General features: G+C 36.8%; 1 protein-coding gene across 8 annotated transcripts in view; it reads right to left on the bottom strand.

The window, feature by feature from the left end:
* Positions 1-18,766, bottom strand: part of DMD (dystrophin) — a 1,148,563-nt gene that overhangs the window by 741,041 nt on the left and 388,756 nt on the right. For all 8 annotated transcript variants that reach the window (XM_074814589.1, XM_074814586.1, XM_074814591.1 and 5 more), the window contains 6 exons: positions 18,449-18,690; positions 15,750-15,930; positions 8,040-8,185; positions 6,860-7,072; positions 2,886-2,999; positions 1,224-1,379 (listed from right to left, as the gene is read on the bottom strand). In XM_074814589.1, coding sequence (XP_074670690.1) covers positions 1,224-1,379; positions 2,886-2,999; positions 6,860-7,072; positions 8,040-8,185; positions 15,750-15,930; positions 18,449-18,690 — 1,052 coding nt within the window. The remainder of the gene's footprint in view (positions 1-1,223; positions 1,380-2,885; positions 3,000-6,859; positions 7,073-8,039; positions 8,186-15,749; positions 15,931-18,448; positions 18,691-18,766) is intronic.

The following is an 18,766-nucleotide window of genomic DNA, read 5'->3' as shown; positions in this document are numbered from 1 at the left end:
CACCCTTAAGGCACAGGCAAAACCCAGACTCGTTAGGGGAAGAAAAAAAAGAACATAAAATTAATACAGACAACACCACTTAACAGACAGAGTAGGGCTGTAAGAAGTATTACCACATCTTGAAAACACCTCCTTCCATCCCTTCCTTCTTCCTGGGCTCAGCTTTGCTCCCAATATCCCTACCTCTTCTCTCCCTTAGTGGTACAGGGAGCAGGGAATGGGGGATGCGGGTCCTGATGCTTCTTCCACCTTGGCAGGGGTGGAACTTTCTGGCATCCCTGCCCTGTTCCAGCGCAGTTCCCCTCTCACAGGAGACAGTCCTCCACAAACCAACTCTGACATGAGTCACTACCATAGGTGTGTGTGTCACCCCCACTTGTTGCAATCCTCCCAGCACTGAACTACAACAGCGTGGGCTTCTTCCCATGGGGTCCCGGTCTTCTTCAGGCATAGTCATCTGCTCCAGTGTGGGGCCCCCCACAGGCTGCAGGTGGGTGTCTGCTCCACTGTAGACCCCCATGGGTGGCAGGGGGATGGCCCTGACCTCTCACCACAGGATACAGGGGACTCTCTGCTCCAGTGCACCTCCCCACCTTCTCCTCCTTTCTTCCACTGACCTCAGTGCTCACACAGATGTTGTCCTAACTCCCACCACTCCTCCCAGGTTCCCCTTCTTAAATATGTTATCGCAGAGGTGCAGCTAATTGGATTGGCCTTGGTGCAAAGGTGAGTCCAACTTGGAGCTGGGGGAGCTTCAAGAAGCTTCTCACAGGGGGCCATTGCTGTAGCCCCCTCCCCTGCTACCAAAAAACCCCTACCACTCACTCAAACCAGGACATTCATCTAGAGTAATGACATGTGAGTACAATGATGCAAAAGAAAATATAACACTAAATACAATACTTGATTTTTTGGAAAATGCCTATATACCACTTTCAGAAAGCTAGTTTAGCAGATGCCATAAATTATATTGCTGTTAAGATCTAAGATATTAGTATAGAACTTTGTTATAAAAATAGTAAGGTATTGTATAATAATATAAAGAAATATACTTCACATGTATTGCTACATGCTAAATAAAATTCCTAAAATAGAAGTTTAATTAATGTGAACAAAATATGTCTAAATTCAGTTTCATATCTACTGGATATGCATAGAAGGACAAATTCTGTCAATGACAAACCTGATTATTAATTTAAAATGAACAGCGGGAGACTTGATACCTGTTGGCAAATGTGTTCCCATTGAACATTGAGATCCTTTAGTTCTGTCTCTATTCTGGAAGCAAATTCTGGCTCTGCTTCACTCTTCATTTTCTTCCCAACCTCATTAACACTGTTCAAACTGGGCTGGATTGTCTGGATATCATTTACTAAAGCCTAAAGGAATAGCAGAAGATTAGGCAAGCAGCATTCACACAAATTTTCAGATATACTACCCCTATGAAAATGTGTCTACATAAGATTCTGACATGTCTTTGGTCCAGATCTCCAGTCAAAGGGGCACAATTAACAGACTTAACTATGAAAAAAGATAAAAAAGGAATAAGCAGCTATAATGTGGTAAGCTATGGTATATCAGATACAGTTAATTTGCACAATATATGTATATACTATATTTATACACACATATAAAGTTGTATTACATATATCTATTACAATGGCCTAGATAATTTTTTTCACATATGAGAAAGAGCATGTTGTCATAATGGTAGAAAACCATGTGTGAAGCCATCTTATTAACTATGCCAGTATTACCCTTGCGTTGTTAATTCACTTGATAACTTCCTTAAAATGATCTAGATGGTGATATTCTCTGTTTATGTCTAGTTATTAGAATTTTATTTGTGGTTGAATATTATTTAAGCCCTGAGGTAGCTCTGAATTCCAATTTTATTTCCTAAGGCCTTCTTCAGTGCTACAGATGTTACCTGGCTTCCTACACAATGGAAAAGGCTAGAAGTGTAAACACATAAAAGGTGATGATTTTGGTAGCTTTATTATATATTTGACAGTAATGGCTAATATTTGTGCAAACTCTTCATAAATTCAGGTGACAGATTTTAAAGGAGTTACATGTAATTTACTACTCTGTAGAGGTAAGAGTTCTCCTATGTAATTTATAATCATTTTTATTTAAACAAGGGGTAAGAGAGAAAGTCTGAAGAGCTCATAGTTCTGTAAGATCAATATGTATGTTTCATAATATTTACACATCCTGCCAGAACATTTACAGAACTTGTAAATTCCACTGAACATATAGACAGGGACTGTCATGGATTACAAGATTCACTGCACTTACACACTCTGTTGGGACAGGCGGAAGAATTAGTAAGCCCTGTGATGGAAGTACCAACACTTCATGATGCTTTAAAACTCTGCTGGGACAAAATACTGGAACTTGTAAGTTTAGTGAAAAAAAACTGATATAATTCACAATACCTGCAAGTTCTTTTTGTACAGTCAGAAAAGCTTGTAAATCATGTGTGAATAACAGATACAGAAAAAAATCTTCTGGCACAGATTATACAGTTTATAACAAATAAACATTCACTATTTCTAACCTGAACAAAGTAAATAAACAGTTATCTTAGGAGGCTACTAACTTATTATTTGCTGCACGTACCCTCTTTGGTGTTTTGCTCCTGCTATAAATACATAATGATACAGCCACTGTGTGGCTCCTCTCTTTATTCAAGTTTCCAATTTTTTACCAGAATTTTCCTTCAAACCCAGGAAATGCAGGACATTCAAATACATCACAGAAGACAACCCCCTTACAACATGATTTTATTTTTTGGAACAGTAAAAATTTGTGCAACTTCTGTATAAGCCAAGCTCATAGAGAAGGATAAAGTAATTGCCAAGCAGGCAGGTAATACTCACTGTACACTGCTCAAGTTGCTTCTCCAGTGCTTCTGAATCACCAAGGGCAGGCCACTCTTCCTTCAGAAAAACATCTACTTCTGCCATCCACTTCTTCAGTGTTTTAGTGTCATTCTGTTTATTAAAAAGATGGTTTATTGCATCACACAGAACCTGACTGGCAATAGTGTAATTTATCCTGGCACTATGACTAAAACTCATTGCAATGTAATTTCAAGATTATTGAACTGTCTGAAAAATACAAACACAGCAAACAAGCAAAACCAATTTTATCTGGGACTGTCACTGACTCTTTAGCTTGCACTCTGACCATTTCTGCCCAAGTTTAATGTGTCTACGAGCAGGCAACTTTCTGGCTCTCAAGTTTATGCCTTTCACTTGTGTTTAGATGTTACCTGTGTGTTCATTGGTTAGTTGTATGGCTTCAGAATACTCATACCTGGTAATTAATTCAGGTTTACCTATTAAATCCTCCTATGCTTCAATTTAAATTTCAGGCTCCTTTTGGAAGTTGCATGCTCTATTGTCTATTTCTCTACCAGAACACAACAGAGAAAAACTCCCTTACTACTCAGATGAAAAAAAAAAAAAAATGTAACTGAAAGAGTAATTGAAACAGATTCACTTCAGAAACTGATATCATGCAATGACTGAGTCATTTCAGACTCACTCTCAGTTACTGTTTCTAGCACCGGAATATCTGTAATCAGTAATATCCTTTCTATAGTCTTTAATTAACCCTTGCAATCAATAAAAAAAGCTGAACACCAAATGCTTGAAAACAGGGAACGCTACCAGTCCCAGGCAACATTACATAGATAATCTAATACATTGAAAGGTGGAATGAGATTTTTAAAAAATCACTTAAAATTACCTTAAAATGCCACCTTAGGTAAACAATTAGGTGCATATGTTAAAATAAATTTGAAAGGCATTATAAAGCATTTTTTCATTAAAATTTCATCAACAGTGAAGTACATATTGATATTATATGCTGAATGTGAAGCTGAATTAAAACACAAAAAAGGACATTTCATTAGAATATAGACTGTGCCCTAAAATGTGTGCAAAAATGCCTTAGCAACTATTATGAAATAGATAAACACAGGGAACATTTTTCTAATGTGCTTGATATATTTAATAACAACAGGCTACCATGGAAAATTAACGGAATTAATAAAAATAATCATACAGGAATTATCAGTATACTTCATAATGGCAATTACCAAAACACTGTTGAAGTGTTTACTGTGCATTCTATTATCAGTCAGTAAAAATAGTTCAGAATCACAATCCATGATGAAACTTTAATACCTTTACAAGAATACTTTAAGTATAGTTCATTAATGCTGCAAAATATAGAACTGATGGGATTTACTTGAAAAGAGATCAGTCTCCAGCTACCAATGAGGATCGAAAGTATGACTTGCATTTTCAATCAGACTATAAATGCATTTTATTTATCAACACTGATTTCATCGTATCCCATGCTGATGCATTCCATAAATTGCAACAGCTAAAACAATTGTCTGGAAGAGAATTCATTCAAGGAGTTGAAGAGAGAATGACTTTTATATTAACTGTGTACTAGAATGACTTCAGCAATAAATATAAAGGCTAAGATTTGTATGCAACGATAGCTCACATAGCTTTAAAAATATGTGCTCTACAGAGCATGGTCATGATGTTCAGGACTTTTTCCTTTTAAGAGCAGGGGGGGAACCTCTAAATCTCTATCCAAAATATTCGGGTGGTTGGGGTGGCGGGGGGGGAGACAGAAGTTTGAATTTCTTAAGCAAAGTGTATTGCTCTGTTTTGTGCAATTGCAGGTATTTTATTATACTATTGATAAAACCACTTTCCAGTTTTCCTATTTATATTGGGTTTATGTGATGAGGTCTTGGTAGCAGGGGTGGCCTCTGTGAGGAGAGGTCATGTGCTGCCCTTTGCCAGACACAGCCAGTTCCAGCTGCCTCCTCCAATGGACCCACCACAGGACACACCTGACCCCATCAGCTAAGGATGTCTCTGTGATAGTACAGTCAAGAAAGGGCAAAAATGCCAGACAGGTGAGGAGGAGAAGAAGAAAAAAGTGAGAAAAAGCCCTGCAGACACCAAGGTCAGTGAAGAAGGAGGGGGAGGAGGTGCTCCAAGCTCTGGAGCTCAGATTCCCCTGCAGCCCATGGTGAAGATCATGGTGAGCCAGGCTGTGCCCCTGCAGCCCATGGGGGTTCACGGTAGAGCAGATCTCCACCTGCAGCCTGTGGAGGACCTCACGCTGGAGCAGGTGGATGTGCTCCAAAGGAAGCTGCAGCCCATGCAGAGTCTCACATGGCAGCAATTTCCTGAAGGACTGCAGCCTGTGGGAGAACCCATGCTGGATCAGGGGAGAAGAGTGAGGAGGAAGGAGCAGCAGAGAGGAGCTGTTATGGACTGACTGCAGCTCCCATTCCCCATCCCCCTGTGCCCCTTGGCAAGAGAGGAGACAAGAGTAAAGCAATAGAGTGCAGACTAGGAAAAAGGGGGAGTGGGAGAGGTATTACTTTATTTTTTGTCTCTGTTTCTCACTACCCAAATCTACTTCAATTTTCCCCAAGTTGTGTCTGTTTTGCCCATGATAGCAAGTGATTTCCCTGTCTTTATTTCAATACAAAAGCTTTTCCATCCTGCTTTCTCCCCCTGTCCTGCTGAGGACAGGGAGTGAGAGAGCAGCTGTGGCACCTGGCTGCTGGACAAGGTAATCCCACCATACCATTACACTTTATTTCATGGCCAGCTTCAAACATCAGAGATGTAGCTATGGAGCCAAAGTTATAATTTAGAGTAATGTGGCATTTCAGTAGCTAAATCGTAAGTAGTACTGATAAAATGTTTCCTCCTTTTATTGGTCCATTATGCTTATCTAAAAACTGATGAAGAGTAGCGAAATAATGAGTGCTTGTTTTCTTTAAAAAAGTTTTTTTTCTCTACAAAAGCAGAAGTGTAAGAATATTTTGACAGAAAATTTATTCCTGACCAGACAATTGTATTGAATTAAGCTGAAAATAACAATTACAGTTCACATGCTATTGTATTATAATTCATAACATGGAGCTAATCATGTGTCATGTTCTACTACTAGCAAACCAAAGCCAAGAACAGAAATACTTGATGTTGTAAATAGAAGAAATAGAGAGACAACACGGAGAAGAAACACACTGTGAGAGCACAGCTTCGAGTATGGCTGCAGGACCTCAACCTTCATATTTTTCTTTGCCATATCCCCCGCAAGTGTTTATTTGCATGGGGGCAAGGAGAGAAACAAAAAAATTAAAAATACTTTCTCCATTTTTGTGACTGGTTGATCTGAATTCTTCTGAAACCTGTCCCTTGAAATTATATAGAAATAGAGCAGGAATATGTTAAAAATGGACTTATTTTAAATTTTACAACATCTAAGTCATAGACGTCCCCTGTAATGCTGATACATGTGATTTATAAATAAGTATAAATAGGAGATCCTCACAATGAGAGAAAATGTGTAAGGTTCCATTGTTAGCATTCTAAATACCTTAAACTCACGCAGTTGTGTAAGTCATATACACTTCTGCTTTCTGGCAACTACTGCCAAGATACTACCATATTACAAATGACTATGTAAGTGAATCCATTAAAGTCAATATGGTTACAGCTACTTCAGCTGCATGAAAAGGTACTTCAGCTACACTGAAAAAGTAAGTAGAGGAACAGTAGTAGCGATTTCACTGAAATTGAAGTTTTGCTATTGAAAAAATACAGGCAGAAAGGACCACAAAATCAGAACTCAAACTAAAATCTCAAACCCACAAAATCAAGAAAACATTTTAATACATTTTATGTACTGTTTTGATATTTTACTTCACTGTTACTTTCTTGAGGTTTATAAATGCATTCTGTGCTAGTCCCACAGCCACAAGCCACCACATAGTAGCTGGGGCTGAAAAAGTTTGGTTAACCTGGAATCGCTGGAGTTTGGTCATAAGCTCTTCGAGTTTCTGGCAATGTTCCACCAGCTGTGCTGATAATTTCTTCCAGCGGCCAAGGATCACCTCAATCTCTGATCGATATCTTTGGCTGATTTCTTCAGGGGCTTTCTTGGACATGTCTTCCACAGTTGTACTGAGATAGTTCAGGCCTTTTTGCTGCTCTTGTAAAGAACTTTGTAGAGCCTATGAATAAGAAGCAAATAGTATCCCAATTCATGTCTCGGACAATTCTCTTTGTTTCACAGACGTAGGTGAGACTGCTGAAGAAAGGACTGAAAACTAAAAATGTGTCACCTTTGCTAAAACATCCAATGACATTCAATTTGGAATTGCTTTTTTCACACAAACTGGAAAGTAGATTTTTAGTTGAACTGAGAATATAACCAGAGGTGTTTATACTTGTTAACAGAGGTGATCCACATACACGTCATTAATTTGAGATAGGAATTTACTATGGCTCTACTGATTACACTTTCAGAAGAATCTGACTATACATGGAGAAAAGAATAAACTTAGAACTGCTTCTATGATTTAAAGTTTTTGATAATTTCTCAAAACTTCTGCAATTCTTAGATCAAATTTGCTGCATCTAACTTTTTTCTATATTCTACTTTTTATTTCTGGATGTGCATTACTAGTTGCATCCAACAACATGCTCATTAGCCATACAGTAGTAGAATAATATCAAACATTGAAATGCAGGGAAGGTTTGTATCCACTGGTGAAAGTTGTTCCACATTTGTGTCTCCTTGTAAATCCGACAGGCAATCTCACAAAGCCTGTGCTGCATTTCGCAAATCACAATTGCTTCCATGTCAGCACTGGAAAATGAAATGAGCTAAACCTGTAATTAACTACCAGAGCTATCGTCAAAGGAATATTTTATGTATTAAGGGGACAAACAAAGGCTTTTCCTTAACATGTTCAATATCTTACAAAATTGGTTTCATTGGTGAAGAACACTTTCAATCCTTTAACTTTAGGAATTAATATAAGTAAGTATCCACCACCTCCTGAAGCCCTTGCCTAAAACCCATATGTGTATAATTCACTCAAGATCCATAGGTTTCAGCAGACTCATGACAACTAAGGGTTCTGTTCCTCTAAACTTTTCATTTGACACATTCATTCTCACAGCCAGACCACTCACCTTGAGCTCCCTGAGTCTCTGCTCCATGATTTCATATTCAGCAACTGCAACCTGAGGCATGGAGAGTTTAGTTTCTGATTGCTGGATCCACACAAGTATAGTGCTCATTGTCTCTTTGTAGTGTGCAGGAGGCAAACTGTCAAAAACTGCATTCAATACAGAAGAAAAAGGAAAGAAATAAAATAATTTTGTGCTTCATTATTTGGTTTGCTGAGAGTACGTTTGATAAAAAAACAAGCTATATGGAAGTCAATGGCTATTTTGCAACAGATTGCAACAGGTCCAGTATATGAGTATCAGATTTTTCCAAAAATTATGGAAGCAGAAAACTTTTGAAGACTAAATACACTCATTCTAATGTTTATAATATCTCTGCCATTTTATCAGTTGTATGTCATTTGACTCTCTTCTTATAGGTCACACGACAATTTATATGGCCAAGACAACTAGCTTGCCTTGTGTGTTTAGAGATCAACAGACAAACCATTGTACTTAACCCAAAATCTAATTTCAGAACTGCAGTAAGAAATGACATTCCCTTTTATGAACCATGTTTGTGTGTTTAATGTTTCTGTTCAAGTAAAATATCCTGTTTAAGACATCTGTTAAACGCTTAGAAAATGAATCTTTCTTCTGCACTAAAGTTGAATTTTATTGAACTGTGCTTATTGTGCCAACATTACAGCTGCTGCAAATAGACAACATCTGGCACACACATGAGCAACTCATTAGCAGAGATACTCCCTCTGCCCTCAACAACAGTTTCTTCTATACTCATTGAGAAAAGGACAGACAAATAGCAAGGCTGGTTGGAAAGGAAATATTTCAAACTTGTAGCACAAAATAATGAAGTATATAAAAGCTCAAAATAATATTATACCTATTTGTATCTCCTGTACATCTATGGTGTTTCAAAAAGAACTGTACTGAGAAATTATATAGGTGTCCAAAAAGCAATTTTGACAAACACCCCAGTTAAAGTTTTTAAGTACAAGCTTGCTTATATTCCCATACAGAAATACTTGACAGAATGCACTTCAGATTTTAACTTAATCTTTTTGTTGATCAACAGAATGCTACTTGAAAAAAACTTACATTTTCAGTTAGGCATCATAACAACATACTAAAATCAGGGCAATTTAAGCTCTCTCTTGTGGAGTATGCACATTGTATGGCATATTTTCCTCATAAAAATCTTGGCGGATCTGATTTATCACACACATCTGGAGATTTACAAACGACAGGACTTGGTACCAGGAAAGACAAGAATTTCTTCCCTTGTGATGTATTTTCTTTACACAGAAAGCAACTGCAATACATTATTGGAAACACAGAAAACAAACATCTTCCGTCTCATCAAATAGCATTTTAAATATTTTTATTTCCTTAGTGAGATTTGTATTGTCTTTGACTCATTCAATCCAAACAATTCCTACTTTAGAATAGAACATGTATTTAAAAACATCACTCCAAATGAATGGAGACATAATTTCAACAGTTCAGATATGTTACCGGAGTATACAACTCTTAATCTGCAGTTTTATTTAGAAATATGGAGTTCAGTATTGTGATGTAATATTTGACTTCTATAAATAATTTTCTTCTAGAAATAATTTTAAATGAAAACCAAATCTTTTAAAATTAAAAAAAAATACAGACTACTGTATGACTTCAAGCAGCTATATAAAAGAATAGCTATTTTTGGTAGTAGTGACGAGTACCTCAGAACAGGTAAAAACACGATTTGTTGTTACACCAAACTCAACCAAACTGCATGGAACTGTCATCCTGAAAGTTTGCCAATAATAATAATTTTAAAACCATCCAAACACTGCAATGTTTTGTCCAATTTTTGCGAATTATGTTCTCTACTATTTGAAGGACTAAATAAGAGTTCAAGTGGGATCACAGATGTTGATTTAATCAAGCTAGTGGCTTTTCAATTTGGTTATTAAATATTCCATTTAAAAAGCACTTTTAAGTTCAGTGAAACAATATTTTTTTCCATTTCACTTTTCCAGATTACTACCAGTGAAATAGTACTTTTCAATGTCTTTTGACTAGCTATAGTTTTTGGGGCATGTTGGGTTTATTTGTTTGGGGCAGGGGGGGTGTTGGTTGGTTGTCGGATTTTTGTAAGATACACCATGGGTCAGCATTTTCATCCACAAGGAAGTATATTAACATCTTTTTGGATGACACTTAAGAAGAGCCTATATTGGTTTTGCAACTCATGATGCCAATGGTGAGAATTCAAACTCCTACAGCGGGATTCACATTATCTAATTTTAGCTGTCCAAATAAACTAATACATTTATGGTCTCTCTCTGGGCAGTATAAATCTCTAAATTCTCCATGCTTGTAAAATAAACACACATCTAGACCTGTTTATTTTTATCATAAAATTTGCTTTGTGATACTAATGTTTGTGGATTAAAGACCACATGATAAGCACGGTGCATTAATATGGATTCTGCTGTATTACATGAAAAATTGAATTGGCAGTCAGAAAGATATAGCATGCCTACAACTCAAGCTATAGCTAAACTAGGCCCATGACAGAACTATAACAAAATATCACAGAGGGAAAATACAAATATGTTCCTGTGAAATATCAGAATACACTTCCTATCCCATAATAGGAAAATGTTGCTGCATTAATCTGTTGCACTTGTAGGGGATGTATTTTGGTGTGACCAGCATTGGAACCCTTGAGAACTGACAGGAAAATATATTTACACTTGCCTATTTATTTTAGAGAAAGTGCTTAAATTTGGAAATGTAATATGAAGATATTTGGTTTAGGATATATTTTTAATAAGTAGAAATATTTAAACATGTGAAAATAGCTTTCCAAATAAGTTGGTTTTCCTCACAGTTTCCTGTTTTGTGACCAGATTTGCCAGTCAGAAATCTTTTCCCAAATCAGAAATGAAATGAGAACACAATTATCTCAACAACTATCAAATCCCACTGGATATGCTGCAATGTGTATCTCCTACAGTCAGGACAAATCCCACTGTTCATTGCATCATTGTGAAAGAAGAAAAAGGCAATAAATATAATCTATGAGGTCATTTTAGTACAGACTTATTCCCAGAAATGGGTGAACTAGATTGAACTGCATATATTTCCTGTAAAAATCTCCTCATCAGTAACTGCAGTTTAAAACCATGCTGATGCTACCACAACTTTGTTTTGCTTATTTTGTAATACAAATACTTATTCATCAAAGTCTTTATATTGATGACTTCACAAAAGCTGTGATTCCCTTCTCCCACATCTTTCACCAGAAACTCTCAAAGTGGAATCATAAGGAATCTTGTATAATATATAATCAATGTTCTGCAAGTGCTTTAACACTTCCAAATCTCTTATTTATTAAGCTCTTAAAAGAAATATAAGGGAAGCCCTTCTCCAATTCTACAAGATCTAATGTTACCATAAATATCTTTTAAAGATACAAAATTTTTTAGGTGGTTTTATTTCTCATCCTTATAAATTTTCATTTTTTACCATGGAGGAAAAGGATAAAGTAACCTACAGGGTAGAGGACATTATCTTATATACATTCATTTCACAGGTTGCTTTGTCCTTTTGTTCTTTATGTAAATAAAAAATAACTACCAGAGGAAATGGATGCAAAAGAAAAATGAAATTACTTGCGTGTTACTTATTAAAATAATATTTTCTCACACACATCTGAGCTGTGTCTTCAGCTCAAAAGGCACATTCAAAGAAAATTAAGCAAACTTTATTCCTCAAAACCAAACAGCAATGAATACTATTGCTACTAAATCATAGTTCAGGTCTTAAAAAAACCTTACAGTTATGAAACTTACAGAACAATTGCTTAAAATTTTTATTGCTCAAGTATGCAATGATGGGTGAAAGATTATTATACATATCATAGCAATTTCACTGTCACTTATACCCCATCTCTAAGATACTTAGAGCATGAAAATAAGTTAGCAGTTCAAAGTTTAAGCAAAAGCAGACTAATGACAGACTAAAACTCCAAACTGTCATCATACTGTTATGGTTACTGGGTACTCATAAAATTATGCTAAGACTGAGTTGCACGAAGCCTATGTAATGCAACCCTCTTTAAGATACTGTACTAGCAGATTAGGGAGAAAAGTTGTGGACATGCAAGATAACTGTAAGCATGGGGTGGGTATGACATGATATAGAAGGCAAAAACTTTCTAAAGTCCTTCTTGAAATAAATAGGAGAAACATAATTTGAATGTAGATGAATAATTCATCATTAATAATAACAGTACTAACAGCAATAACAATGACAATGATGACTTTACCTTTGGGAATTACTGATACTGCAAAGGTAGAATCAGAATTTGAAAGGAAAGCACAGTGCATGAATTTAAGAAGAAGATAAAAATAGAAATAAATATGACTTTGCCACCTCCATCTTGATATTCTTAATTTCAACTGCCACAAAAGCTTTTTTTTAATTTTTACTTTCTCTAATCTCATGACACTCCCCAAATCCCTCTCAAGAACAGTCTTGACAAATTAAAAACATGTATCTCACTGAAGATCATAGCTGCATAAGAGTTCACCCCCGCAAGACCAAAAAGCAGAAGCACCTTAACACACTTTAGTCCAGTCACAGAGCAAGAGGAATGCTGGAATGAATCAGCTGCCACCCAGGAGGTAGTTTGAACCAAGGAGTATTCACTTACCTGACACTGACTGACAGATCTCCCTGGGCTGAGGGGGAATGGGAGGCTGACCAGGCTGCTCCATCTCTTTGACACAGCAGCAGTTAATTTCAAGACTAGTAAATATAAAGTTCAATCCCTCATTCCTCACCAAGGCAATTATAAAACTAAGAATTTCCTTGGGAAATCACATTATTCATATTCGAATTACTGACATGATTGTCCGTTTCACTCCCTTGTGTACATTACTGAATAGTTTGAAGCAGTGTCTGACCTCTATTTTTTTCTATATACCATTATTCTAGAAATGACTCCAAATGTGTTTGGGAAGGCGGGGGGGAGCTGGAATGATGGATGCACCATCTTCAATAGGATCAATTACCTATGGATATACAGACATTCTATAAAGTAAGAAAAATGAGGTCATATTTCCTCATATTTTATGAGGTTATATTTCTTTCATAAGCAACACTGCAAAATAGTGAAATAACAACAAAATCGGTTTTAGAACTGGTTTTAAATTAGGTTTTATAACTGGAAATGTTAAATCATGTTGAAAAATATCTGAGAAAATCTGAGTTCATCTTTGATAATATTTTATTAAAAAATCTACTGTGCAGCTTAGAGAAAATACTAAGCACTCTTGAACCTCAAAAAAACCCAAAACAAAGCCATCACCACCCTCAAAAAAACCCACTAAAACAAAAATATTTGAGGGACACAATCTCCTAGAACTAGAGAAGACTTTTTTTGGCGAAAAAATTCCCTTGGAAAACAGAACAGAATAGCTTAATACCCTTATCTATCAGAAAAGATAATGGAGTAATGAACCATTAAATACAGGAAAAAAACAAAACCAAAAACCCAACCTCTGAATGATGAATTGAAAATCCATTTAACATTAAAAAAAAAAGCTGTAATGATGAATGAAAAAAAATCTTTCTAGCACATGTAGGTTATATGTATGCAGAAGAAAAAAGGAGCAAATACTACCACTGATATGTAAAACACCATTCAGTCTTTAAGAAATTCTTCTATCTGTAGAAAAGAGTTACTTGCAAATAATTTATGCAAATAAAAGAGGGAAATATCTGAAATGCTCTAACAAAATTTCACCATTTTCTATTACACTAAGGCTAAAATAAAGACATGGGATATGGCTTTCTCTCCATCTGTTCAACAGAAGCAAGAGAGTCATTGAAGAAAGCAGAACAAACTTGGACTCAAAGAGCCAAATTTTCTATGCTTTAGCTTCAGGGTTTTTTTCAGATTTTTTATTTGTAAGACTTTCCTGAATTGAATTAGACCTAATGCAGTATCCCAAGCATGACTACAGCAGAGTTATGAAAGCAAGTTAGCGCTTTGGATAAAACTGTATATAAAATTTCTGAAGATAAAATATGATTGACATCATAATCTCACATAAAATATCACTACAGGTATGTACCGTACAGGATAAAACCTTCTCATCTTGACAGCTAAACCGTTTGAGATGAAGCATCTGTGATGCAGAGCAGCCACATAAAAGAATAACCACTGACCAGGGCTCCATAAGATACTGATTCAGGGGCTTCTGTTCTCTAGCAGTGTAGGAGACTTACCCCAGCCTGTCCAACACTGCTGCCTCAGGACAGCTGCTCCTGTGGCTGGTCAGGGCACTGGAGGAGTGCATGGTGGCACGAGAGTGGGAATGAACAGCTACAGCCAGGAAGAACTTTACCAAAGCCCCTGCTTCGTGGTATTACAGTTCAGGCAGTGAACACTACTCATCTCTACAGGACTAACCAACTGGTTAGTTCATGAAGTCTCGCTAGAGTAAAATTAGGTGAGGCAAAGCCAGCAATTACACAAAACAAGATGTAGAAGAAATCATAAAGAAGCTAGCACTTACCATATTTTCCTCTTGGCAGAATGGTAACTGATTTCAGTTTATAAACCAGTGTGACATTAACAGTTTTTAAATCTTACCCACTATATGTCTTGACTTTATAGTCATGAATAAACTTTACACTCCTTAATACTAAAATTCTACAGCTCATTCTTTCATCACTTGCATTTTATTTCTTCAGTTTTATTTCTTCAGTTCTCTTATGCATCATCACCTCTTCAGTTTGCGTGTGTGTGCATATGTGAAGTAACTACAGCAGCACAATAATGCAGTGTTGAAAAATCCAAGCCTCTCCATGAAAGAATTTAGGAGGAATACTATAAAGATCCACTAGAAGGAGCTAGCACTATGCCTAATTTCAAAACAGTACAGTCATTTAGAGATATCATTGGTTTAAGGGGCAAATAATCTCTTTGCTGTTGAGAAAAATTACATTTTCTTTTTTTTTGTCCGATATTTTATTTTTAATTTCATAATCAAATACATAAAGTATAAAGTAGTGACTGACATGCTATGTATCTTTAATAAGGAATAAAGTCAACTTTCTACTTTGGTATAGCATTTTCCCTTTTGAAAAATGCATTTTATTACAAATATTGCAAATAATGTTGTAAATAGCAGACACATATGCTGTGTTGCCAAAAAGGAACAGTTCACCACATGATGAAAACCTAGATAACCTAAAGTAGCTACTCTCTTTGATGAGCTTTATGGAGTTAAATTTCTATTCTGTGAAAATCGAGAGCAGATTCACTCCTGCAATTAAACTCTCTCTCCTCTCTACAGACAGAGATAGACAGCCCTGTCTTATATCCCAATTAAACAGAGACAGTTTTATGTTGCCAAAAAATATCACTGAATCTGTCCATAAACATGCTAAAAGGAGATCTTATGGTATAACTACACTGAGTATAACTTTTGCTTCTGAATAGTGTACCTTCCCTTGTTTTCCTATTAATATAAAATATATAACACAATCACAATTTCTGAAAGACTAACTTAATTGCAAAAAAGACCACCTAAATTGTAGTACTGGTTTAGCATGACAAAAGCAAATACAACAGTAGGAAAGCAAAATACATACACCTATTCTTTGCATGCCAGTCTGGCAAATTGACTTCTTGTCATTAACACTTACTGGTCTGTAGCTGCTTTTCTCTGGCATGCATGTCAGCAAGTATTTGTTTGAAATGGCTGGTAAAAGCAGCAAGGTCAGCATCCAGAAACACTGGCCCTTGTTCTTTCTCTTTGAGCGCTTGACTTTCAGCCTTTAGCCGTTCAATTTGAGGCTGAAGGGTTGACATTCGGATTATTTCGTCCTGCATGTTTGAACAAAAAAAACCCATCAAGATAAAGCTGTCCAACAAATGAAATCATAGTGCCATGAAATCACCACTTTTTCAATGTGTAAACCACAACTGGTTTGCTTCCAACTACATCAGTTATAGTAAGAACAAAGTCAACATTTTAAATCTTTTCTCACAAATCAATACCTCTGCTCCCAATATGATGCTCGTACCATTGTTTAAAGTCACTTTCGCATGACATTATCATGTTAGTAGTATAAGGTTCAAAGAAAATGAGATAGATTGCACATTAAAATTCCATGCCTAAGGAGCATCCTTTTCATGTGGAGCTGGGAAGATAAAAACTCCACGTCCCACAATCCTGGAATCATCTGTTAGATTACATACAGGCTAAATAGCATGATGTAGAAAAGGACACATGAATATGTACAGTGATTTCTAGAAGACACCCAGTAACACATTACAGGTTGAGAATGGAATGGAATGGAATGGAATGGAATGGAATGGAATGGAATGGAATGGAATGGAATAGAATAGAATAGAATAGAATAGAATAGAATAGAATAGAATAGAATAGAATAGAATAGAATAGAATAGAATAGAATAGAATAGAATAGAATAGAATAGAATAGAATAGAATAATTTCAGTTGGAAAGGACCTACAAAGATCATGTAGTCCAACTGCCTGACCAGTTCAGGGCTGACCAAGTTAAAGTGTGTTGTTAAGGGCATTCTCCAATGCCTCTTAAACACTGACAGGCTTGGGGCATCGACCACTTCTCTAAGACACCTGTTCCAATGTTTGACCACCCTCTTAGTAAAGCAATCCTTCTTAATGTCCAGTCTAAACCTCCCCTGGTGCAGCTTTGAACCATTCCCACGAATCCTGTCACTGGATCCCAGGGAGAAGAGATCAGCACCTCTCTCCACTTCCCCTCCTCAGGAAGCTGTAGAGAGCAATGAGCTTGTGCTATTATACCTTCAGGAGACCTTGTACACACCATGACACTTGCAACTACTAAGTAAAAAGAAATGAGGAAAATAAGCCAAATGTACATAGTAGAGCTACTCTAAGTGCAAGAAAACAGAGAACCCCTGTAAGCACAACACCAGCTTGAAAATGGCTGAAAATAGAAGTAATAGCATAGACCTAAATTTGGATTTCAAACATTGTTTTCAGTTTGAGAGCTTCTGGAGCCAGAGATTTCATAACTACAAGTATGTCATGCAATTTATAATTCATTACTACATCTCAACAGATTCCTGTCAAACAACATTGTCTTGTAAGTTATCTCCACCCACAGAATTGTCTACAGTAATGTGCTGGTTTTGGCTGGGATAGAGTTAATTTTTTTCACAGTAGCTAACATGAGGCTATGTTTTGGATTTGTGCTGAAAACAGTGTTGATAATACAGAGATGTTTTAGTTATTGCTGAGCAGTGCTTGCACAGCATCAAGTCCTTTTCTGCCTCTCACCCCACCCCACCAGCGATCAGGCTGGGGGTGCACAACAAGCTGGGAGGGTACACAGCTGGGACAGCTGACCCCAACTGACCAAAGGGATATTCCATATAATATGCCCTTGTGCTCAGCATATAAAGCTTGGGGAAGAAGGAAGGGGGTGACATTTGGAGTTATGGCGTTTGTCTTCCCGTCACTGTTATGCGTGATGGAGCCTGGCTTTTGTGGAGGTGGCTGAACACCTGCCTGCCCATGGGAAGTAGTGAATGAATTCCTTGTTTTGCTTTGTCTGCTTGTGCAGTTTTTGCTTTATCTATTAAACTGTCTTTATCTCAACCCATGAGTTTTCTCACTTTTACTTTTCTGATTCTCTCCCCTATCCCACTAGGGAGGAGTGAGCGAGCAGCTGTGTGGGGCTTAGCTACTGGCTGGGGTTAAACCATAACAAGTAAGAGAGATAAGCAAATTTCTACAATGGTGCAGCACACAAGTGAAAATATTTAGAGAGAATAATAAGTGAATTAGTGTGACGTTTTCTGTACAACTACTGTAATTCTGTCATATGACGACAGAAGAATATTCCTCCATTTGACTCCACAATCCACCCTGTATCAAAATGCAGGGCGTATAACAAGTAAAGTGGTCTGCAATGGCAGAATTTTGAACTTGACCATGATGACAATTTTCTGGCCCAGATCCTTATGACAGAGGTGATGAGCAACAGTTGCTTAATGAAGACCCAAAGAGACAGATTCTTACAGAAAAAAAAAAAAAAAAAAAAAAGGAAAGAGAGTTTAGGGGCATAGTTCCCTAGCTTGAGGTATCTAAGTATCTTAACAAGCAAATATTTGAGGCAGAGTTTTAAATACCCATACTCTAGGTCCCATTTCCTCTTTATTTCTTTACTAGTCTTTCCCTTCCTTGAATAAATATTTTCAATAATTACCTTGGAAAGTAAGGAGTCCATTTTCCACTTTTATATTGAAGTAGTGTAGGCCATAATCTGGCCCACTGTTGGAATTCCTATGAAGTACAATATCATAAAAAACTTGGAGAAGAATCTCTAACCTTGCATTTTTCCAACTGAGTTTTTACTGTAGCAGGATCTGTTGCTGATGTGGATTGTGCTTTCAGCCAGTTTTCTGCAGTAATTGCTGTCTGCTCCAGTTGCTGCAGCTGGGAGTAGAAGTCAATGATGTTATTTTGGTACTCCAGCCATGCCAGTCTTTCACTCAGCAACTGACAGAACTCAATCCAGCGGCTCTTCAGCTGCTCAGAGGCTTGTCTAATGTTGTCAGCATTCAGACCCTCTAGAAAGAAAACAAGAGAAGAAGACACTTAAAGATAAATAAGACACAAAGAAAAAAAAATAATCTGACAATTCAA

The sequence above is a fragment of the Strix aluco genome, chromosome 2 (assembly GCF_031877795.1).
Source record: "Strix aluco isolate bStrAlu1 chromosome 2, bStrAlu1.hap1, whole genome shotgun sequence".
NCBI lineage: Eukaryota > Metazoa > Chordata > Aves > Strigiformes > Strigidae > Strix > Strix aluco.
Note: the sequence above shows the minus strand (reverse complement) of the source record. Positions and strands in the feature narration are given on the sequence as shown.